This window comes from Eschrichtius robustus, chromosome 6, assembly GCF_028021215.1.
Source record: "Eschrichtius robustus isolate mEscRob2 chromosome 6, mEscRob2.pri, whole genome shotgun sequence".
Lineage (NCBI taxonomy): Eukaryota > Metazoa > Chordata > Mammalia > Artiodactyla > Eschrichtiidae > Eschrichtius > Eschrichtius robustus.
Genome location: NC_090829.1, coordinates 45,717,386 through 45,742,459, shown reverse-complemented (window position 1 = coordinate 45,742,459; position 25,074 = coordinate 45,717,386). Strand labels below are relative to the sequence as shown.

Here is a 25,074-nt window from a genome sequence, read left to right as displayed (position 1 = left end):
TTTCTCCCAATTGCTTTCCTTTCCATACTAAAATACTAACGAAAATCATTAGGAGATGATGAGAATAGGGAGGGATTTTTGTGACTGGAGAAAAAAGGAAAATGTTTTTCAGGGCAGTGAGATAGTGAGTGAACTAGGCAAATATAGTATGATTGCATCTTTTGGACTCACTCTAACTTTCATGATTATATAAAGGGAGAGCAGTCTACATGATTGTGTGCATTTTTCAAGCCATTCAGCCACACAATTGTAGGTGCTGAGAATGTAGAGGACAGGTTTTTTTCCCAGCATTGTTGTTTTGCAACTGAGTATAAGAAAGCAAGTGAGGGACATGGGGATTGAGATTATATGAAAAGGGGTGGTTTAGATGGGATTTATACAGTTTCCATAAATTAAATCACAAGATTATTTTCATCCTAACTACAAAAAATAACAATGCTGATAAACTACCAAAAAAGATAAATGAGACACACATAAAATGATAAAGAGAAAGTGATACTGGGCAGAAAGATAGCTATGAAGCAGACATATACAGACCTTCTAAAGTTGTTTTCTAAGTCGATCATTTTCCTGGTTCCATTGGCACTCGATTCCATGCCTTTGGAATGAGTACTGAAGTATTTCTATCAGTTAAGGATTGCTTGAAGCTGAAAGTATCAGAGACCTAAAATCTGGTTGGGTTAAACAAGACAGGATTTATTTTTCTATTACAGAAAAAATCCCAGGCCTAATATTCTGGTATTTAAATGTTGTCAATGTCCCCTATTTATCATTTGTCTTTCATCCACAAAGTTTTATTATACAATTACATATGCATTTCAGGCCTGGAAGGTGGAAGAGCAAAGGATATCCTAATTTAATCAGCTTATATCCTTTTCTTTTAAGGAGATTTGGGGGGGGAGGTCACATACAACTTCCTCAAAAGAGACTGGGAAATATAGATGGGCACATTGCTTCTTCCAACAATTTATTAATTTAATAAGAAAGATGGGAGAATGGATTGTGGTAATGCAACTGGCCATCAATGCCATAGTGTTTCATTCTTTTTCTGAAGTCTTAGCTTCCACCCCTATACAAACCAATTAACCCTGATCTTTGGCCACAATTCCTGTTATAATACTGGTCAGGATGTAATTAACCAATAGAAAGACCAGTCATGAAATAAGGAATAATATACTTTGATTATAAGTAAAAGAAAAGAACTTTAAATTCATGCCACTCTGAGGGTTATTGTAGTCATTTTACACAGAAAAAAGGCAGTAATCAATATGAAGTGTAAAAACAAGCTTGGGATCAAAAGTTATGAGTAATATACTTAATTATTTTCAGAGACAACACAATCATCTATACTCTGAATTGAAAAACTATGACATTTGGTTGTTCTGCTCTACCTGTCTATCTTTAGAGTCAAAATATAAGTATTCTAAACATTTTAGTACATGGTGTGTCATGTTGCCTAACAGATATTTTGTGCTATGACTGCAATTTCATTTTAGTATTAAACAATAACATTTGTAAATCATACAACATGTGATTAACATGTCTACCTTATTTTTTTTTTTAATATTACAATGCTTACAATTTCTGACAATGAACTTGTCTTGTTTTTAGGCTCCTTTAGGATCCAAAGCACCTGAGTGTTACTTTCCTAAAGAAGACAACTCTTACTTAGTCCAGTCAACTCATTACTCATCAGTGGGTATAACAGCTGAACTCCAGCTGAATACTGTAAAAACTCGAATAAAGCTACCTTCTGATCCCATCCCAACTCTTCATGTGGAGGTGAAATATCATAAAGATGATATGCTGCAGTTTAAGGTATGTTTAATATAAACTATCTCAATGCATGATTCATCTCTCAAGACAGATTTTAAATAGATTTGGTGCTTGGATTTTTCATGTAATACTAAGGATTATTAATTGGGTTGATGACATTTTGATTCTATAAAGTAAAGCTTTTTTTTTTCCTACAGCGCTCATAGCTAGATGAACAATAAATAAATGTTTTTGTTTTTGCTAACTTTGTGAATAATTAAACATATAGTGGTGATTTTTTAATTATTTAAATTCTTGATAAATTGATAAATCGCTTAGAATTGGACTATGTTGGTTGTTCCATTAAAATAAACAAAACAGAAAAAAATAAACACAATAGGATGCTTACTGTTTCCATTATTTCTTTTTAAACAGTGATCTGAATTTTCTGGCCAATGCAATAAGAAATACAAAAGAGATAATTTCTTTCAATAGTTACACTTAGCAATTATTTTTTACTTAACAGCTCCAAGTGAATCCATTAAGAAAACTATTAGAAATAGTACTGACTCATATATGACAAATGGAAAGCAATTTCAACTCATACAATCAAGAAAAATATTGACCTCACAAGCAGACATTTAACAGAAGAAGAAATAAAATTTGGAATAAAATATTAAAGTACTTATACTCATTAAAAATAAAAGGAACTAAAGGCAAATACAAAGAGTGGGAAAGCTTAATGTTGAATAATCATGTAGAAAATGGTTTATCCTCATCAGCAAGGAAATAAATGACAGTTTGAGAAATAACTGCTTTTTAGTTTAACATATAATAGTATTAGAGTACACATTTTAGTGAGAATATTAATTAGTACACTAATTCTGGAAAACAGTTTACCAATAGTTTATCAAGGATCCTACAAATGTTAGAATACTCTGACCTAATACTATCACATAAGTAATGTACTGAGGAAATAAAGACATGAATGAAGATAAATTAGCATTAATATTCATTGTAAGATCATACATAAGGCAAAACTATTGAAACAACTTTGTCTAACCATCAGGTGATAAATAATTTTGTGTATGCATATAAGTGAATATTTAGCTTTAAAGTTCTCTTTTTGAAGATTTCTCATTGTATGGAAAAATGAATTATAAAACATTAAAACAGGTAAAATACAGTACATAATTTGAGTCCATTACATATCTATGTATGTGTATGGAATTCTATATAGATATATGGGCCATGGATACAAAATTAGGAATTATGATAAGAATTCTAAATATTCTTGTTTGAACCATTATTTAAATTATTTAATAATATGTACCTAATATGTTGGCAATAAGAACAAAACATATCTGCTTTCATTATTTCTCTGTAATAGATTTATGACCCCCAAAATAAGAGATATGAAGTTCCAGTACCATTAAACATTCCAGCTACACCGACAAGTACTTATGAAAATAGACTTTATGATGTTGAAATCAAGGAAAATCCTTTTGGCATCCAGATTCGAAGGAGAAGCACAGGAAGAGTTATGTAAGTGATTCAATTATTTGATATGAAGGATATTTTCACTGTGCTAGCATGTCATCGCACCAAAAGTGGTTTTAGGTGTATGTATTAAATAATTTGGCTTATTTTAATATTTAAAAACCAAAGTTAGCAAACCATTAACAATTGGTGTAAAATTTTATTTACACTTTGGATGTGATGAATTTCATTATTAAATATCAGACCCATTCTTCTAATCAAGTTGAGAACCAAAACCAAGACTCCTATTGAAGAGCATGATGAGTGTTGTCAAAATAAGTAGTTGGAAATGTGTTATGTAAATATTTTATTAGAACTATTGAAATGGGAGTTTTTTGGTCCTGGAATTTGATAGAGTTAATACTATCTTTGCCAGGAATTGATGAAAGGAAATTAAGATATACACATATAGATATGTTTTTATGTCTAATGAATAAATATAAATTTTAAAATATTACCTTTATTTGGTAAAAAGCTCTACAAACTACAGTGTATTAAAAGATACTTCTATGTAATTTAAGCTTGCCCTGCTATCCTTTACAAGATGGTGTCACGATGTGTTCCAGTATTGTCAGTATGGATACAAATAATGAAGAAAATTATGTTTATATTGTTTTAAAATTTTGTTGTTATGGTAATAGTTTTGTTCCAAAGGATAAGAAGCAAAATGACTTTGTAGAAAATTCCTGATGCAGAGGCATTATTTATTGTTATTCAGGAAGCATTATTCTTTAGTAAATACTTTTCCAAAATCATTAATATAAAAATTTGAATATGTCTCAAATTCTTTTTAATACTTATGTTTCCTTTCCCTGCCAACTTTCTTTTCTTCTTCTTTTATCTTCTTCTTGCAAATGACATTCTCTGTAACACATTTCTTCTGGATTTCTTCATAAACACATGTTTTTATAAATACAAAACAAAAGAAGAAGAAAATGATTGGGAATAGTAATAGAGTTTAGCATTAAAATATCCATTATACCTTATAGTTTATTTTGATATTGATTTCTTTTTATTCTGTATGTAGTAAAAATTTACTGATTATCTCAAGGGAACAGGACAATAAAGGACTTTCAATTCCTAGGACATATATTACTTCTAGGTCATATATTACTTATAACTTTATATTAATTTTATTTTAAAAAGCAATATATGTCTAAAGACAAACATGTAGCCATAATATGATTATGAATATATGAATATATGAAATATATTTTAGATATTCCTTAACTTAGCCAAAAAAATGTATTGGAAAAATTATCTATTTCCATTTGTATCTGGGTATGATAAGGCCTATAGAGAAAAATACTATTGATTTTTATATCACCTAAGAAAGAATTACCATTATTATTTGTGATACTATTTGTATGTGTATACAGGAATAAAATTGTTTTCTTTTGTTTTCAGTTGGGATTCTCGCCTTCCTGGATTTGCTTTTAACAACCAGTTCATTCAAATATCTACACGCCTGCCATCAGAATATATATATGGTTTTGGGGAAGTGGAACACACAGCATTTAAGCGAGATCTGAACTGGCATACTTGGGGAATGTTCACAAGAGACCAACCACCTGGTGTAGGTACCAATATTTGACTACCCCAAGTGGCAACTAAGACCATGATTCAGACCCCAGCCACTTCTTTGTAGGCCTGTACTTCAATATTGAAGCAATGAAAGGGGGCTAGAAATCCCAAGAGCTGCTAGAGTGATTTTCTGAAAAACAAATGAAAAGTCACCATAAATTACAGGTGAAAGTAGAGGATTGAATGGATAACATCATTGACTACAGTGAGAAGTGAGGTTGTGACCCAATTCCTTACCCTCTCAACTGCATAGAAAGAACACTCAGATTCAGAATCCCCTGTCAAATACATGTTTACTTTCAGCTTTTAGAAAATAACTGGATTCTCCTTGAAATTTTTTTCTACTCCTTAGATAAAGATTTGATGCTTTTTCCTTTGTTACCCTAAGCTGCAGTTGTGCATTTTTATGAGGTTATATTGCAAGTTACAGCTTTAGAAAATGTTTTTATATGCTCATATCCTTTTTCCCAATGTTTTGTCTTATTAATGGTATACATTTCATGAATATTGAATACATTGCACAATTGATATAAACTATAATTATTCTAAACATATAATGGAAAATACATTTTAATAAAAATACTAGCTCATTTCCATTTTTCACATGTGATGTGAACTTAAAGGATATATTCAATATGAGATTATAAATGTGTATAATGTCATAACCACTTTTTATTGTTAGGTAATCATACAACTTTTATTTGTTCACAATAGTTCAGACTTATGAAAGCTGTTTTTCATTTATTCCACTTGAAAGAATATGTTCTACCAAAATTTACCTCTTTAAAATCCTTCAAGGACTTTCCTGGCAGCCCAGTGGTTAAGATTCCACGCTCCTACTGCAGGGCACGGGTTCAATCCCTGGTTGGGGAAGTAAGATCCCGCATGCCCTGCAGCAGGGCCAAAAACAAAAAAACAAAAAAAAAACCTTCAACATTAGTATTGGCATTATTAGGTTAATATAACCTTGATTCTCAATATATAAATTTTCTTTCACATGCTAATCAGTTACTGGGATTCAGTGTGTGTCAATGATATCAATTTGATTAGGGATCATCAACTTGTAAGTTTTGTAACCTTGACAAGATATTTCATGACCCTGACTATAGATTTTCTATTGTGAAAAATGAAAAGATCTGGCTGAAAATGAAATTAAATGCTTTGTATATAAACAACATATTATTGTTTAAAATATTATCAAAATATTATATAAACTTAAATATTATCACATTAAGTACTTAAGGAGTTTGAGTACTTTGATCAGTTTAATCATTTATAGAACATTCTATTATTAAAAAAGAAGTACAAATTTATAAATAAATTAAGGCACATAACCTGTGAAAAGAAACCCAACTATTCTAAAACCAATGGTTTTTTACATAAGTTAATGTGGCAGTATTTGTGAGTGTTACACATTTGTATATTTATTCGCATTCTCTAATGCAGTAACGCTTCAAATAATAAATAAATTATTTTCTAAAAACATGTGTTTAATTCAATCACAGTTTATGTGTGCAATGAAGGAACATTTAAATTCCTAGTTTCAATCGTAGAGTGAATTTAAATATTACATTTACAAAATTCACATTCTATTATTATTTAAATATATATTGTTGTTTTTTTTTAATTTTAGTATAAACTTAATTCATATGGATTTCATCCCTATTACATGGCTCTGGAAGATGAGAGCCATGCTCATGGAGTTCTCTTACTTAACAGCAATGCAATGGGTAAAACAATTTTTTTTAGTTTATCATATTTTATGTGACTCTTTAATAAAATAATAACATAGATAAAAATGTAATCATATTTTGGACTTCCAGATGTTACATTTCAACCAACTCCTGCTCTAACATATCGCATAATTGGAGGAATCTTGGACTTTTATATGTTTTTGGGCCCATCTCCAGAGGTCGCAACAAAGCAATACCATAGAGTATGATTGCACATTTTAAAAAAAATAAAGTTTTTTTATAATATAAAGTATTTCTCTTTGTTCACAAATAATTTTTTTTTTTTTCAAAGGTAATTGGCCAACCAGTCATGCCACCTTATTGGGCTTTGGGATTCCAGTTATGTCTTTATGGGTACAGAAACACTTCACAAGTTGAAGAAGTATATAATGACATGCTGGCTGCTCAGATCCCCTATGTATGTATATCAATTTTTAAAACGGTGTTAAATATGTCATCTATAAAAGCAGAATGAAATAATTAAACACATATACTTTAAAATTATTTTAAGCATTTGGCAAAAATCAGTGCTTGTTAGTAGAACCAAATGAATTGGATATGAGATTTTATTAGTAGTCTTTATCAGATAGATAAAGTAAAGGGATAATACCATTCCTTTTCCTTCTTTCTCACCTGTTCCATGACTGTGAGTTGTGCTAAACAAGTCACTGTGCACTTGCTTTTCTCTCAGAAGCTTTGGGTCTCATAGGTAGTCAAACACATTTCTTCTCTTCTCATTAAATGAGAGTAAGAGTCCATAGGAACCTATTTCATCAACTAATGTGACAAATTACAGAAAAAGAATTCGAGGTGAAACAATGATTTTTGCCATGGAATAGACAATAGTTGGTTGTCAAATTAGAATACAGAATTAGTTGGCTTGCAGAATATCTTCTTCCCTCAGTGTTTGGGAAACTAAATATTCTTAAGTATCCAGAAATAATCACTTCTTGTGATTTTTATTTTTTAGCAAGATTAGGGAATCTCAGGGATCCTCCTGGTAACATTTAAACATTGAAATCTAGAATGCTTTGTATATAAGAACTCATTCTAAGAAGAGTAAGAAGGACCTCATTTATAAGACATCAGTACATATAGTAGAATCCAATATATGGTTCCTGAATACATCATTATAGGGAAATTAATTGTTTAGGTTGATGATGTAGCAATACGCAAGTGAAAAAAGTGTTTTAAAAAGGAGATTTTTTCATTATTAGGTCTACTATTCTAGCCATATTTTTATAGCACCTAGAAGAAGAAATTGTCTATTAACAGAAAATAATTTTTTAAATGTTATTTAGGCCTAAATTAAAGATTTCATAAAGTATTTATTAGTTTAAATATATTTGTAAATACCTACTTGTAAACAATATTTTGCTTATTTAAGCTTGGGCTGTTATTTCAAAAATGACTTTGGTGGATAATAAAAGAATAATTTTATAATTATTGATGGATTTACTAATAATTCTTTCTTCCCCTTTGGCAATATTAGAATTATTTGAAATTATCCCATATTTGCTTTGTGTTTCCAGAAATAGAGCAATACCTATTTCTATATATCGTACAAAGTTCCAAATTGCCATTTAATATAATTTCATAACCTCATAAGTCCTTTACTCCTGTGTCTTCCTATTTCCTTTGGAAATTATATAACAAAAGATAATGATCTGAGAGACTTTGTACTTCTAAATCAAAATTACTATTTAATGAACTGTTAACAAAACAGAGCACTTACACGAACTTGCTCTTAGAATATTTTGCATATATACATGCTACTTTTATTTCTTGAACATTACATTACTTGATTAATTCTCTTAGGAATTGAAACTTTCATATTGCTATTACTTTCATAAGTATAATAGAATGTGACAAACTCACTCTATTGAATCTTACCCCACTAAAATTCTCATATCTTTCAGGATGTTCAATACACAGACATTGATTACATGGAAAGGCAACTAGACTTTACGATTGATGAAGAATTCCGTGACCTTCCTCAGTTTGTTGACAAAATAAGAAGTGAGGGGATGAGATACATTATTGTCCTGGTCAGTGTTTATATTTTATATTCTTTCTGAGCCTTTTTATCTTAGTTTTGTTAAGATTTCTCTCCTGAATGAGGAAGGAAAAGGTGTTTCAAAATATGAAGTATATAATTTTGGATTGTACTCCCAAATCAAAATCTTTCTTCCTTTAACACTTCATTTCATTTACATGGCTGCCACAGGCTACCTTCATTCTTAGGTGTATCCTTAGAGATTTAAGACTAAATAAAGCTGGGAATCAAAGACAGGTTGTTTTCTAGTAATCACCCAAGCTACAGACTGGTCTCAATTTACAGACACTATCACAAAATGATGATGAATTTTCTATTCCTATAGAATTCTCAACTTATTCTCTGGGACTGCTTCTTATGCTTGTCATATTTAAAAATTTTCCTTCAAGTTAGTGATTCAGGGGCTTCCCTGGTGGTACAGTGGTTAAGAATCCGCCTGCCAATGAAGGGGACATGGATTTGAGCCCTGGTCCGGGGAGACCCCACATGCCACGGAGCAACTAAGCCTGTGCACCACAACTACTGAGCCTGTGCTCTAGAGCCGGCGAGCCACAACTACACTGAGCATATGTGCCACAACTACTGAAGCCCGTGTGCCTAGAGCCTGTGCTCCGCAACAAGAGAAGCTCCCGCTTGCCACAAGTAGGGAAAGCCTGCGCGCAGCAATGAAGACCCAACGCAGCCAAAAATAAATAAATAAATAAATTTATAAAAAAATGTTAGTGATTCAGTGGGAAGAATATTTCATCAATATCTTATAGAAAGCAAGGTAGGTAGCCAGAAATCCCATGGAGAAATAAAAACAAAGCAAAAAACACCTGTAATCTTGCTTGAAATCATAGCTAATACATTTTCAAAAGTTCTTAAATTTTCCTTCTAGGGAATTTGGAAGACAATCTAACTAGAACAAAAAAGTTTATACCGTCAGTCCCTTTGTCAGTCCATGTGAGAATACAATATAATGATAATCTAATAATGGAAAATTGTAACATTTTATAACAGCTACTCAAGTGGCTATACTTTTATACCATGGTTACCTGGATTGTATTTCATTTTAATTTTAGGATCCAGCAATTTCAGGAAATGAAACAAAGCCTTACCCTGCCTTTGAAAGAGGACAAGAGAAAGATGTCTTTATCAAATGGCCTAACACCAATGATATTTGTTGGGCAAAGGTACTGAATTGATATCTTGAAAGAAAATAAGTATAAAAATGCTATTTGAAAGTTTCTTTTTAATTAAGCCACAGTTAAAAACATATTCAGAGGGAGAGATGTAATGACTTAATAGGTAATAAATAAAATAATACTCTTTGCATTCAATCCAAATTATTAGAAACAAAGAAAGAATTTATATGTCCTATGTCCAAATACTATTTGTTTCATCTTTAAATTGTCTTTTATTGTATTTCTTGGTACCTATTGTATTTTATTATAAAACTGACATTAATAATATGGTTATTCACTATTCTATACTACATGGGTCATTTAAATGTTTGTACTTCTCTTAAAAACATCTCATTGATAAAAGAAACAATGTTTGTAAAAGCTATACTTATAGTATTCCTGACTTGAACAGGGAATATAATTCATTGTATTTCATTTAAGTAATAATATCCCGACCTGTGTATATTAACACATTATAGAAAGCATCCTGATTTGGCTTACATATAAAGAGTAAAGAAAAAATCCACTAGTTATAATTAGAATGAAAAAAATCCCATAATGGGAGATGTAATTAAATGAAATATGGGAGCCTTTTTGGATCTTGGACCAAAAATAGAATGTTAGTGATAAAAGTGCTGAAATTCTAACATGGACTGTAGATTAGTTAATAATATTCTACTAATGTTAATTTCTTGGTTTTGATAATTATACAGTGGTTATAAATATGTTAACATTAGGGGAAGCACAGTGAAGTATATAGAAAAACACTAGGTATAACGTTTGTGATGTTTCTATAAGTCTAAAAATATTTCAAAATAAAATGGTAAAAGTAAAATAGAAAAAATTATGTGATAAACAGTGAAAAATCATAATGTTTTAAGAAACATTACAGGTATACATTACTGGCTATAGAAAGAGATTTTTTTTCTTCTTACTTTCTCCTCATTTTATATTTTCTCATTCTATACATTTTCTCAGATTTCTACCTTTCAAGCACTATGCTCTATCAGCAACTAATTCCTTGTATGTAATTACCACTCTGTGGATTATTTACATTTTTATATGGGACTTTCTAATTTCTACAACATAGATTCAAATCCCAGAGCTTTTGGCCTGATTGTATTTGGGCTCTGTTCTGTGTCTGTGGTTGCGGTAGAAGAAAACATTGGTAGGAAGGGGGGCAGGGGCTGGAGTAGGCATGTGGGGCAGAGGAGGATTTAGTACTAACTGCAAAAACCAAGAGGATATTTGCCTCAGCATGGCATCATCCAACTCAGATCTTCAATTCCTTTCATATAAAAATATACTTTTTGTTTTTAGACTTTAATCCTGGAGTAATTGTAGAAAGAGTTTTAATATACCACATTAAATTAAATTTAGAATATGCTTTTCATATTAATTCTTGACCAGACCTTTTGGTTACATGCATTGTTTTCAAAATCGCTACCGACCACAAAGGATGGTATTCTTTTCCTTATTTGCCCTACTAAAGAGGAGATTAATATGGAAAATGGGAATAGTTTGCAAATGATACATATACCAGAACACAAACTGAAAAAAAATAATTGAAGGAATTACTGATCTGGGGCTCTTGAGTCTGTAATATGCTTCTAAAGCTCTATTGCACTTTGTTTACAACAGTCATACCACACTGAATTTATTTTGAACTGGTTTCCCATTTCTTCTGTCTTTGTAGGTTTGGCCAGATTTGCCAAATGTAACAAAAGATGAAAGTCTAATAGATGAAGCTGTTAATGTAAGTTTCATATTGATTAACTATTTAACTGAAAGAAATTCAGCACTGGAATTTAATGATGACTTTGACCAATAATTCAATTTGAATACTTTCCTTAAAAAAGTGATGGCTTATTTTCTAATTCTCTATATCAGACCATATTAAATCAGATTTATTTATTTTTTTTAAATACCAACACGTTTCAGTCACTCTATGAAGCAATTTTACATTTTATTGTATTTAATCCAAGGAACAATTCTTTTTTTTTAATTTAATTTTTTTTTTTGTAGTAAGAATGCTTAACATGACACTTACTCTTAAAATTTTAAGTTTAAGATATAGCATCCTTCACCCTAGGGACAGTGTTGTACAGCAGATCACTAGAACTTATTCATCTCGTGTAATTGACACTTTATGACTATTGAATAGCAACTCCCAGTTACCCCTGGAACCCCAGGCCCTGGCAACTACCATTCAACTCTCAGATTCTATGAGTTTGACTATTTTAGATACCTCATATAAGTGGAATTGTGCAGTATTTGTCTTTCTATAAATGGCTGATTTTACCCAGCATAGTATCCTTAAGGTTTATTCATGTTGCCCCGTATTGGAGAATCTCCTTCTTTTTAAAGACTGAATAGAATTCCATTGTATATACCACATTTTCTTTATCAATTCATCTTTCAATGGACATTTAATTTATTTCAATATCTTCACTCTTGTAAATAATGCAGCAATAAATATAAGAGTTCAGATACCTCTTCGAGATCCTGATTTTAGGTCTTTTTGGATAAATGTCCCCAAATGGGAGTGCTGGATCATATGGTAGTTCTATTTTTAATTTTTGGAAGAATTTCAATACTGTTTTTCTCAGTGGCTGCACCATTTTTCATTCCCACAAACAGTGTACAGGCTTCCAATTTCTCCACATCTTCACCAACACTTGTTTTCCCTGTTTTTTGGATAATAGATATCTCAACAGGTGTGAAGTGATATCTCACTGTGGTTTTGATTTGCATTTCCCTGATGACTGGTGATGTTGAACCTCTTTTCATCTATCTGTTGGCCATTTGTACGTGTTCTTTAGAGAAATGTCTATTCAAATCTTTGCCCATTTTCTAAGTGGGTTATAGTGTTTTCTCTATTGGGTTGTAGGTTACCTTTTCACTTTGTTGATTGTTTCTTATTCTGTGCAAAAACTTTTTAGTTTGATGTAGTCTCACTGGTCTATTTTTGTTTTTTTGCCTGTGCTTTTGGTGTCATATCCATAAAATCTTTGCCAAGACCATTGTCATGAAGCTTTTCCCTTATGTTTTTTCCTAGAAGTTTTGCAGTTTCGGGTGTTACATTTAGGTCTTTAGTCCATTGTGGTTTGATTTTTGTCTACGGTGTAAGATAAGGATCTGATTTCATTCTTCCACATGTGAATATCCAGTTTTCCCAGCACCATTTGTTAAATAGACTATACTTTCCTCATTGTATATTCTTGGCACCTTTGTCAAAGATCAGTTGACTATACATGTGTGGATGATTTCTGGGCTCTTTATTCTGTGCCATTGGCCTATGTGTTTATTTTTATGCCAAGACCATACTTTTAATTACTGTAGCTTTGGAATATATTTTGAAATCAGGAAATGTTATGCCTTCAGCTTTGTTCTACTTACTCAAGATTATTTTGCCTATTCAAGGATTTTCATGGTTCCAAATACATTGTAGAATTGTTTTTTATATTTCTGTAAAAGTTGCCATTGGGATTTTGACAGGGGTTGCATTGAATCTACAGATTGCTTTCAATACTATGGACATTTTAACAATATTAATTATTTCAGTTCATGAGCATGGATTATCTTTCTATTTGTCTGTTTCTTCTTCAATATCTTTCAGAAATGTTTTGTAGTTTTCAGTGTACAAATCTTTCATCTCCTTAGTCAAGTTTATTCCTAAATATTTTATTGTTGTTTGTTGCTACTGTAAATGAGATTATTTTCCTTTCGAACAGTTTATTTTAGTCTATAGAGATGTAACTGATTTTTGCATGTTGATTTTGTATCCTGTAACTTTCCTGAATGTATTTATTAGTTCTAATAGTTGTGTGTGTGTGTGTGTGTGTGTGTGTGTGTGTGTTCTTTAGAGATTTCTACATATAAGATTACATCGTCTGCAAACAGGGACACTTTCACTTCTTCCTTTCTGATTAGTATGCTTTTATTCCCCCTTATTTATTTCTAGTTATTTGGGCTAGGATTGCCAGGACTATGTTAAATAGAAGTGACAAGAGTGAGCATCCTTGCCTTGTTTCTGATATGAACTAAAATTCTGAAAGTTTTTTTCTAAATGAGTATGATATTAGCTGTGGGCATTTATTATAGAGCCTTTATTATGTTGAGGTAATTTCTTTCTATTCCTAGTTTGTTGAGAGTTTTTATCATGAAAGAGTGTTGAATTTTATCAAATAGATTTTCTGCATTGCTTATTGATATGACCATGTGATTTTTATCATTCATTCTGTTGATGTGCTGAATCACAATGATTGATTTTTGTATGTTACATAATCCTTGCCTCACAGGGAAAAATCCCACTTATTCATGGTGTATGATCCTTTTAATGTGCTGTTGAATGTGATTGCTAATATTTTGGTTGAGGATGTTTGCATCTCTACTCATCAGATATTGTTAGGTTGTCTGAAACTAGAAATGTGTCCATTTCTTCTAGGTTATCCAGTCTGTTGTATAATTATTTATCATGGCCTCTTAAGATCCTTTCTATTTCTGTGACATCAGCTGTAATTCTCATCTTCTCTTTTTTTCTTAGTCTAGCTAACAGTTTGTAAATTTTGTATATGCTGTCTATAAGAAACTCAGTTTAGATTTAAGGACACACATAGGCTTGAGTGGCTAGAGGAAAATCATATACATTCATTAAAGTTGAGATCAGACTGCCTTCACTATCACTTGTGAATCTGACAGATAAATGTCTGACTGACTGGTCTCTCTTATGACTTTCTATATGTGGGTCTAAATTTTGTTTTTACAGGCTTCCAGAGCTCATGTGGCTTTTCCAGATTTCTTCAGGAACTCCACAGCAGAGTGGTGGACAAGGGAAATTATAGATTTCTACAATAACCAAATGAAGTTTGATGGCTTGTGGATTGTAAGTAAACTTCAAGAAATTTATATTTTAAGTTATTTATTGTGTATTGATTATGCAAAATTCTTACTAGATTTTAATAATGTTAACAAAGTATTCTTTATGAAATTAGCTCACTCATTTTTTCCATAGAACTTTCTTATGCAAAAGACTGCTAAAATGCAGTTTTAACAATTCAGTTTAAGTATTTAGTTGCTTTTTCCTGAATATTAAAGTTGAATATTTTCAACTTGACCAAGAGACCAAAATAGTCTCTTTATATAATGATTTATAAATGCTTATAAATATTTATTTTATTTTCATTCGATATAGATATAAGTCTCACACTCGACTGTCAGTCTTTGGTGTAAGAAGTCATAAACTCTTACAGATGTAGCAAAATCATCTTCTAAATAATATCCTAATTTTAACTTTAAAATGCTGGCAATAAGATTTTTAATATAATTTTGAGATAGCATAAAAAGAATTTACTTTATCACAAGTAAATATGTAATACAGGGGATATTTACATAATACTTATCTAGATTTTTGGAGGTGACATTTCTACTCTGCTGATTTTTCAACATGTATGCATTAATTTACTTACTTTTTTAATTAAAAAAACTTATAGGGGTGCTGTTATGTACAAGCCTTGAGGATGTAAAGTTGTATAAAGATAGTTTTTTTTTAATTAATGGGAAATACAGGTTTATTTTATATATAAAGTTATGTACTATAAGGGATTCCATTAAATATATCCCCAATAATTATATCTTGATCCAGAAAAGATAACCTTTTTATGATGGAGGAATCACCTTTAAATGGCAACTAATTTATATATTTATATGATGGTCCATTTATATATGGTTACTAAAATTCTGAAATGTGTACTCAATAGAGATACTTTTGAAATTTTCTGTATTTGTAAACTATTATCTTGTGGTTTTAAAAACCACAAACCATTGTTTTAAAAAAATTGATACAAGGCTCCAGAGCAGAAATGGAGGGAAAGACATGGGGGAATATACACTATTATAATTTAATGTCTAGAAACATAGAAAACAATTCACTTTTATATAGATTTTATCTACAGAGAAAAATAGGACATTTTATGGTTTTCAAAAGGAGATGTGAATTGTAAAATGTTAAGAAAGACTGAGCTAAACTAAATTCTTTAGTATTGTTGAGATGCCTTATACTTTTGCTTTTTAGAATAGTAAAGTTCTATTATTCAAATATCCTACTTTAATTTACTGGGTCTCTGAATTAGTTCTTTTAAGAAGATATGCCCTAAATTTGTTTTTTGTTTACTTTTCTTTCTCTTTTTAAGGATATGAATGAACCATCAAGCTTTGTAAATGGAACAACTACTAATCAATGCAGAAATATAGAGCTAAATTATCCACCTTATTTCCCAGGTACAATATTGCTGCTGTGCCTTGGATGTTATCATGCTATTATTATTTATTAATCAGGTTTATATACCTTATGACATAGAGAACAGGATTCACATTTCCAATTCTCACTACCCATCTACACACTGGACCACACCTCAACCCATTACCAATATCATCTAAATCATCTAACATTACTTCGAGAAGAAAACTCAAGAAACATGTTTTATCTATATGAATACATTTCTAAATTTGAAATTGTTACTTTGATTTTCTTAAGAATCTTCCCAGATTTGAGAATCCTCAATATTCTTTAAGATAAAAAATTAAAATCTTTTATAAAGACTTTTTAAAGTTTTTCTTTATTAGGAAAAAAGTGAAAGAATGCTAACAACACTTCTTTGGTTGTCCCTGACCTAGGAGGGAAAAGTACAGTCTTTCAGCATTCATCCTCATGCTCTTATGGGCAGTAAACTGCATAAACAGTTACATCTAACGTGATGGCAAAGCTCTGAAAATTTGCATCTGAAACTGAGAAAATATGCCAGGGCTTTATGTTGGCAAAGGGATTTTTTTAAAAAAAATCTATTTAATCAGTATTTCTCATCTAAATGCATAAAATATAGTAGACTTTTCGGAGTACACTTACTTTTCGTTTGTTTGTTTTTTTCCTCTTTTTTTAAATAAATTTATTTATTCATTTTTGGTTGCGTTGGGTCTTCGTTGCTGCGTGCGGGCTTCCTCTAGTTGCGGCAAGCGAGGGCTCCTCTTCATTGTGGTGCGCGGGCTTCTCACTGCGGTGGCTTCTCTTGTTGCGGAGCACTGGCTCTAGGCACGTGGGCTTTAGTAGTTGTGGCTCATGGGCTCTAGAGCGCAGGCTCAGCAGTTGTGGGGCACCGCCTTAGTTGCTCTGCGGTATGTGGGATCTTCCCGGACCAGGACTCGAACCCTTGTCCCCTGCGTTGGCAGACGGGTTCTTAACCACTGTGCCACCAGGGAAACCCACTTTTCAGGTTTTTATGAGTTCATGTTAATTAGTAACATTTTTATTATTGAATATAGTAAAATTGTGCACATATTTTCCAGTCACAACTGTAACTGCAATCTCATTGCAGACCATTTTTTCATTTATAATTAGCATAAACAAAGTGCACAAATGGTTAAAAAATCAATAATATTTTCAAACAATGATTAATGTTTTGCCAAAATAATTTATAGTTACAATTTACATATTTCAATACAGGTTACTTTATAACATATTATTTTTTTTATTAATTCTCCCCAGAGCTCACAAAAAGAACTGATGGATTACATTTCAGAACTATGTGTATGGAAACTGAGCAGATTCTTAGTGATGGATCACCCGTTTTGCATTACGATGTTCACAATCTATATGGATGGTCACAAGCGAAACCTACTTATGAGTAAGCAATCTTCATAATCATCGTTTCTGACTCTTGTTTTTTAGATATTAGATTTAATGTTACCTCTTTTGAGTCCTTCCCTGCTGACCTTATCTTAGTTGGTCCTTCATGGCACTTAGAATAATTGTCTCTCTCTCTGTATCTTTGTTTTAAATTTTTATCCAATTCCCAAAAGAACCCTGAACCACTTTATGCACCCAGCTTATAGTAGCAAAATGCCTAACAAATAGTCGGTGCTCAAAGAATAATTTTTAATGAATAATTGAGTAAATAATATATAGTTTGTTGTCACTAATTAAAACATGAAAGGTTGGCTAAATCTGCTATTTAAATCCATTATTAGCAAATAAGAATACATGTCAATGACCTTAAGCTTCTCAAACTTTAATATCCATATTAAACAAAATCTTATATGAGGCTAATGATGGTGGAATACAGGCCATTCTTTGAGTATCAAGTCTTTATTAACACTGTGCAATAAAATGTTCTGCAATGATAGAAATGTTCTATAGTTCTCTATTGTCCAATATGGTAGCCACTAGCCATATATGGTTGTTGAGCAATGTGGCTAGTGTGACTCAGGAATAGAATTTTAAATTTTATTTAATTTTCATAAATGTAAATTAAATAGCCCCACATGGCTAGTGATCACTATATTACACAGTGCAGCTCTAGATCACTGGTTCTTAACTACACACTGTAATCAACTGGAGATTTTTTTTTTAATTTTTATTTTATATTGGAGTATATTTGATTTACAATGTTGTGTTAGTTTCAGGTGTAGAGCAAAGTGATTCAGTTATATGTTTGCATATATATATTCTTTTTCAAATTCTTTTCCCATTTAGCCTGTTACAGAATATTGAGTAGAGTTCCCTGTGCTATACAGCACGTCCTTGTTGGTTATCTATTTTAAATATAGTTCAAACTGAAGATTTTTTAATAAATGCTGATTTAATTAGTCTGAACTATAGCATAAGCATCTGAATTTTTAAAAATCCCCCAGGTGGTTCTAATGAGTATCCAGGGTTGAAAACCATGGCTCTAATATATGACAGAAGTTGGTAAAAGAATGAAAAGCATTTTGGAGTAAAGGGTATGGGTAACATTTCCTCACTTAGTGAAACATGCTTATCTTATATCTAGCACCAAACTCTTTTTCAACCTAGAATATGTGAATTATTTAAGATATTATTACATGAATGAATGACTACAGATTTGTTGACCAAATCCCAATGTAGGGGCACTGAGAACATGCAGAAAGACTAAGGAATGTCAGCAGGACAGGAATAAAGATGCAGAGAATGAACTTGAGGACACAGGGAAGGGGAAGGGCAAGCTGGAACAAAGTGAGAGAGTAGCATTGACATATATGCACTACCAAATGTAAAATAGATAGCTAGTTGGAAGTAGCTGCACAGCACAGGGAGATCAGCTCGGTGCTTTGTGACCACCTAAAGGAGTGGGATAAGGAGGGTGGGAGGGAGACACAAGATGGAGGGGATATGGGGATATATGTATGCATATAGCTGATTCACTTTGTTATACAGCAGAAACTAACACAACATTGTAAAGCAATTTTACTCCAAAAAAGATGTTAAAAAAAAAAAAGAGTAAACAAATCTGACAAAAAAACAAAACCTGTGTAATGTGATAGATACTACAGTCGTGTTATGAGAAACAAGGAGAGTGCTCAGCTAACTCTATCAGGAAAATAGAAATGACATCAAAAGAAAAGTTATCATTTGAACTGATCTTGAAGAATAAAAAGAAATATGCCAGGGAGTAAAGGAAGTAAACTACATTTCACCAAGGCAAAGAAAGTATATAAAATTTGTCATAAGCTATTTCTAGGATATCTATGGCCACCTAAACCATAATAAGTGCATTATAGCTTTTACGATTGGGATCTGTGGATAAGAATCATGGATTTGCTCTTTGTCGATCTGTGACAAGGATATGGTTGGCACACTTCTAGGATTTAATGAATGTGTCAGTATGTTACTAGACAATGCCAATGAATTTAAAATCTCCATGGAAAGAGGAATAATAATCAATTAAAATATATTTGGCTAAGTGGAAATAAAACAATGCTGGTTCCTGGGAAATAAGGATCTGAGGTGGGGATGAATTTCCTTGTCTTGTGCTAGGATTTTGTGTTGTTTGACAATAACATCAAAATAGAGGCTCTTCAAGATTCTAAATGCTATTATGCAGTAATTCAAAGTTGTGTATAAAGAGAAACTACTTTGGAGAAACACTGACAATGTCAACTTGAAAAAATTCATAATAAATATTTTGTAATATAAAAAAAAAAAAGTAAACAAACTGGTCTTCAATAATGCCTTTTTATTGGGACAAATGCTTCTTCAATTAACCCTACTGGAACATAATATTGGAGCACAATTATCCTCAGCTAACCTCACTTTACCATAAAGCTATAGATATTAAACATAACAAAAATATTGAGAAGTGACTGATGAACTCTTTGGCAAAACTTATACATCTTGAGATGAAAGTATGTACTTTAAGGAAAATTGGAAGAAAATATTTTTTTCATAGGGGGCAGTAAATTGAACTTCTGGATCACATTACAGAATCTAGCATGGTTCCTGACACACTGTAGGGTGTTTAGTAAATTTAAGTGAATCAATGTTTATCTCACCACAACTATCAAAATTATATAAATAAATTCAAGGCAAAAGTAGGTAAATTTCTGAATAGTTGATATACAAAGGTGTTCAGAGACGTTTAAGAACCATTTTTAACTCTTAAAGAACATTATGAAGAAGCTATCAGTACAATCTTCCAAAGAACATCCCTTTATTAATGTTAATTTTGCTCCTGTCCATAAAATTTTTCAGTAAAATTTAACCACATTTGTTGTTTAAGTTAAACAGATTAATAAATTTTAAATGTTGAGTTAAAAAGCTCAATGTATGCATAGCTATAGACTTTTTATATCTTTTAAATACTTTCTTACTATTTAATTTTTTTCAGTTATATGAGAAAAAAATTGTTGAACTCTCCTTCAGATATTTTAGAGATTAAATATAGTCATTATACGTTTAAAGACCTTGACAAATGTAAAAGGATGCTATAAATAAATTACTTTTAAGCAAATAATGGAGAGTAAAGACTTTTTATCATTTGAGAAAACTGAAAGGATTAAGAGTGTAATTTATTTCTTCAAGTTACTCAGACTGTACCATTTTATTGTTCCTTTCTGTGACTCATTTTCTGTTTTCAAAATTGGCACACATTTGACATTCACCTAATTCTTGTTATTGTGCTCTTCACTTAACATGAAACAAACAACCGAAACAAGGAAAGAACAGAATGAGTGGTTGCAGAAACAGGAGGTAAATAATCAGCTTGAAAGACTGAAAACAGTTTCATAGAAAAAAACCTTGGAGATCAGTGGCAAATGAAGAAGTTTCATGTATAAATCCCACACAAAAAGTTTTCAGTCTTCAATTGATCTTTGTCTTCTTTAAAATTCAATATTGTACTGACATAAAGCCTATGCTTCAGATGTAGGGAGAAATATATTTTTAAAATTTCAAATTGTGTGTTTAAATCTCAGATGATTATCCAAGGATTATACAGCTATATATTCCAGACTTTCATCTTCAACAATACCTTGAATGACTTTTGAGAGTACTACATATTTTTCATTAGAGAGAACATAGAAAAATCAAAATCTTTGACTCCCTTTGGAAGTTCAGGTTGCGTTAAGTATATAATTTTTAAGTAAATGCCCAAGATTTTTGTAATCTTAATTTCAATGAAATAAAAATGTTAATAAATATAAGTTCTTTCCTCAGATATTCCTAGAGACTGGGTTATTTAGCAACTTGGAAAATTATGTTGCTTTTCAGTGGTTAGTGAATCTAACCTGAAAAATAAAAGGGGCTTTTTTTTTTGGGAGAATTGTGTACTATAGGAAGTGACCTCTTCTTGCAATTTTTTTAACAAAAAATAAGACTGGTATAGATTAAAAAAACAAACACTATACAGGTCATATATAATTTGGAAGTTTTCTTGGTTATAGCTGTAACTTTCTCTTAACTAACTCTTAGTAACTTGAAAAAATACGGAATACGTGTCTCTTAGATATTACTTTCTGATTAATATGGCTGAGTTGAACATTGATATAGCTGGTATCAATGTTTAAAAAAAATTGAGATCTGAATCATAAAACCATTTCCATGGTTTAGACTTTCACATTCTTCTCACTAAAGAAATCTCAAATGTAAGTTTTACTTATACTTTACTTATACTTTACTTATATATATCAAAAACAATGGAAATATTTCAGCTTACAAAAAACTTGTTATCCAACTCTAAAACTAAAACTGAAATTACATTTTCTGATCTAATGGTGATTCTCTTTGAGTTGTGAAACTGGCAAGTTACTATTTCTAATGGATAGTAAATATATAATACTAAATTTTTTCCTTTCTAAAAATATAATTCAAAAAAAGTCTTTAGTTTTCAAAGAGATTTTTTAAATAAACGTTGAGAGAAACAATCCTGTATAACTTTCTCTTCTTTGAGCATTACTGGCCAGTATTCTAAAATAATTTAATATCACCCAGTCAGAGATAGCAGTATTTGGGGTATATTTACCAATTGATTTCATCAGTAATTAAAAACAATAGTCAATTTAATAATTTTGAAATTATTATCTTTAGAAACCATGACAAAAATAAAGATATTTATTTATTGTTAGGACTTTAAAATATTTAATTTTTTTAATTCAATATTCTCCTTTCACATAACCCACATTTGTAATCTACATGTACAGTTTTCTAAAAATCATTGTTTTCCTTTAGAAGGACTATTTTTCCCAATAACATATTTTTATAACTTTTCTAATACTTTTCAAAAACTGCTCATGTAGACAATTATAAACATGTAATCAAAATGTTTCTGTAACACAACATTGAAATTCTTTTTATAAGCTAAAATTTCCAAATCAACTTGTAACAGAGAACAAACTGTATTATGGTTGAAAAGTGTTTCTTAAAATTAAATTAAGTTCATTGTGATTAACCATCTGTAAAGTTGGAACATGATGGAAATATCTACAAAATATTTATAGCTATGTAATTTTAAATTATAGCTTTAGTGGTGGCAAGTGATTTCCCAAATAAGAAATATTCTGTGAAGTGTTACAAAGGAGATTTTTCTAATGCAAGAGGTTAGATTTCCCTTAAGAGAAAATTGTTGTGAAAATATTTTATGCAGAATTCTTCTCAATCAGAAATCTAAAAAGGCATATATTTGGTTATTAACTTAAAGCCTCAGTAAAGACTTTTTGCAAAAGTAAAACATAAGGCAGAAAAAAAGAACCTTCAAGAATATGTATTTCTTGTATGTGGAAACATTAAAGATTTGGGACAACTCTATCCTTGTAAATTATTTTTATATCAATTAAATAAAATGAATTTTCTTTACAAATTAACTAAACTTAAGATAGGTTTCCATGAAGAGTTCTAAACTGATCATCAGTTCTTCAATTCCCTATATAAATATACATTCATTTCTTGTTAAATGTCTGCAAATATGTGTGACATATGTTAAATATATTACTGATTCTCAATTGACTAGATCCTTTATATTTGTTATAAAAAATGAAGCAGTGAAGATATTTTTTTCTTATATGATTTTTTTAAAGAGAGACATACAAGTAGGAAATTTTAAGTTAGCAAATACAATATTGTTTCTATTATCAACAGATGGTTCAATATATCATCATATGTCTGTTTAAAATATTTTCAGTTTCCTGTAATTTTGAGATATTCATGAATTCAGAAATTTCTTAAACTACTATTATACTATTATACGTATTAGATGTAAGGAATATAAGGAAGATTAAGTCAGTCCTTAACCTCAAGAATCTCAAGGTGTCATTGAAGAAGCTTTATGTATAAACAAATCAGTACAATTACTGTGGCCCATCTTTAACAAGGAAATGATTAGATACAGTTTATAACATGGTAGTGGGTTACAAATCTGCCTAATTAAGTATTTGAAATATTTCCTCCTGATATAGGTCTCTAGTCCTTGTTCATATACAAATTATTTTAAGTAATATAAAAATAAACATTTTCTTTCCAATTAATATATATATATGAATACTCCCTAAAACAGGGAGTATTATAGCAAATATTCTCTGCAGAGTAATATGAAGATTAAGTGTTGACAAGTTATAAATAAGAAGGGTTGGAGCAATTATTGGAGCCTAAATCTTTATTAAGAGAACACAGTTAATTAGAATAAAATGTGTTCATTCAAAAACTCACAATATAATTAGTTGATTTGATAATATCAATAGTTGACTTGTATTCACTGAACCAATAAATAAAGGGCCACTTAGACATGTCATTCTGGAAAATGTTGGAAGGGAAAAAAGATGTCCTTCCTGCTTGTAAGGATTTTATAGTATAATGAGCAAAGACTCACTTATAAAGAGCTAGTCGGAATAAGAGACAGCATAGACACCATAAATCAGATAGTTTTTTCTTTAATGAAGTGGTCCTAAGTAGAAATATCCAAAGAAAATACCTCATATAAAAACTCATAGATCCTCTCCATCTATATTAGTGCATTGCAGAAGGCAACTGGCAAAAGAGGAATTGTTATTTCTCGTTCCACATATCCTACTGCTGGAAGATGGGTAGGACACTGGCTTGGAGACAACTATGCAAAATGGGACAATTTGGACAAATCTATCATTGGTATGTGAGAGTCACCATCTTTATCATTATTCTTTTGAATTTTCTATTAGGTATTCACTTTTGCTAGTTCATATACTTTGTAAGTCCTTCTCTGAAATGTGCTTTTGGCATCATATTTTATGACAAACAGCATAATGAAAAGGCAATGGGCCAGAAAGCAGGATCTAGTTTATTTTGAGAAAATAATTTCATCCCTTTTGGTCTCAGTTTCCTTCTATGAAAGGGCAAGAGGTGGGAAGGATAACATATAGAGCTAAGAATAGAAAGGCTTAGAAATTCTAGATTCTAGGGAATAAGAATCAATCATAGATGCTAATGTATGAAACATTTCAAACAAAATTTTGAAAGTTTTCTGACAATAGTTGGATAAAGAGTAAATAAAATATTATTTTAAAGAGAATATTTTTCTGTTTCATATCTAGACATAAAAATTCTTTACTATTTATATTAGGATTCAAGGAAAACAATCAATGTTTAGAAATATTCCTTTAAAAGAACACCTGGGAATTCACATGCATTCTATTTTATTAAAATGATCATTCCTCAGGAGAATTTTAGCTAATAAGGATAATTCAATTTGTTTCATATAATGAGACCTATGGTTAAATAATTACAGAGACAGCATTTTATTTTAAAAATAAAACCAAGGAAGACTTCCCTGGTGGTGCAGTGGTTAAGAATCCGCCTGCCAATGCAGGGGACACGGGTTTGAGCCTTGGCCCGGGAAGATCCCAGATTACACGGAGCAATTAAGCCTGTGCTCCATAACTACTGAGCCTGCACTCTAGAGCCCACGAGCCACAACTACTGAAGCCC

The 25,074-nt window shown here is 31.0% G+C and overlaps 1 protein-coding gene across 1 annotated transcript in view; it reads left to right on the top strand.

The window, feature by feature from the left end:
- Window positions 1-25,074, top strand: part of SI (sucrase-isomaltase) — a 98,400-nt gene that overhangs the window by 57,433 nt on the left and 15,893 nt on the right. The window contains exons 25-37 of the mRNA XM_068547390.1: window positions 1,612-1,818; window positions 3,146-3,300; window positions 4,702-4,870; window positions 6,512-6,608; window positions 6,702-6,814; window positions 6,904-7,029; window positions 8,531-8,659; window positions 9,732-9,842; window positions 11,530-11,589; window positions 14,602-14,718; window positions 16,025-16,112; window positions 17,374-17,512; window positions 24,125-24,258. Of these exons, the coding sequence (XP_068403491.1) occupies window positions 1,612-1,818; window positions 3,146-3,300; window positions 4,702-4,870; window positions 6,512-6,608; window positions 6,702-6,814; window positions 6,904-7,029; window positions 8,531-8,659; window positions 9,732-9,842; window positions 11,530-11,589; window positions 14,602-14,718; window positions 16,025-16,112; window positions 17,374-17,512; window positions 24,125-24,258 (1,645 nt within the window). The remainder of the gene's footprint in view (window positions 1-1,611; window positions 1,819-3,145; window positions 3,301-4,701; window positions 4,871-6,511; window positions 6,609-6,701; window positions 6,815-6,903; window positions 7,030-8,530; window positions 8,660-9,731; window positions 9,843-11,529; window positions 11,590-14,601; window positions 14,719-16,024; window positions 16,113-17,373; window positions 17,513-24,124; window positions 24,259-25,074) is intronic.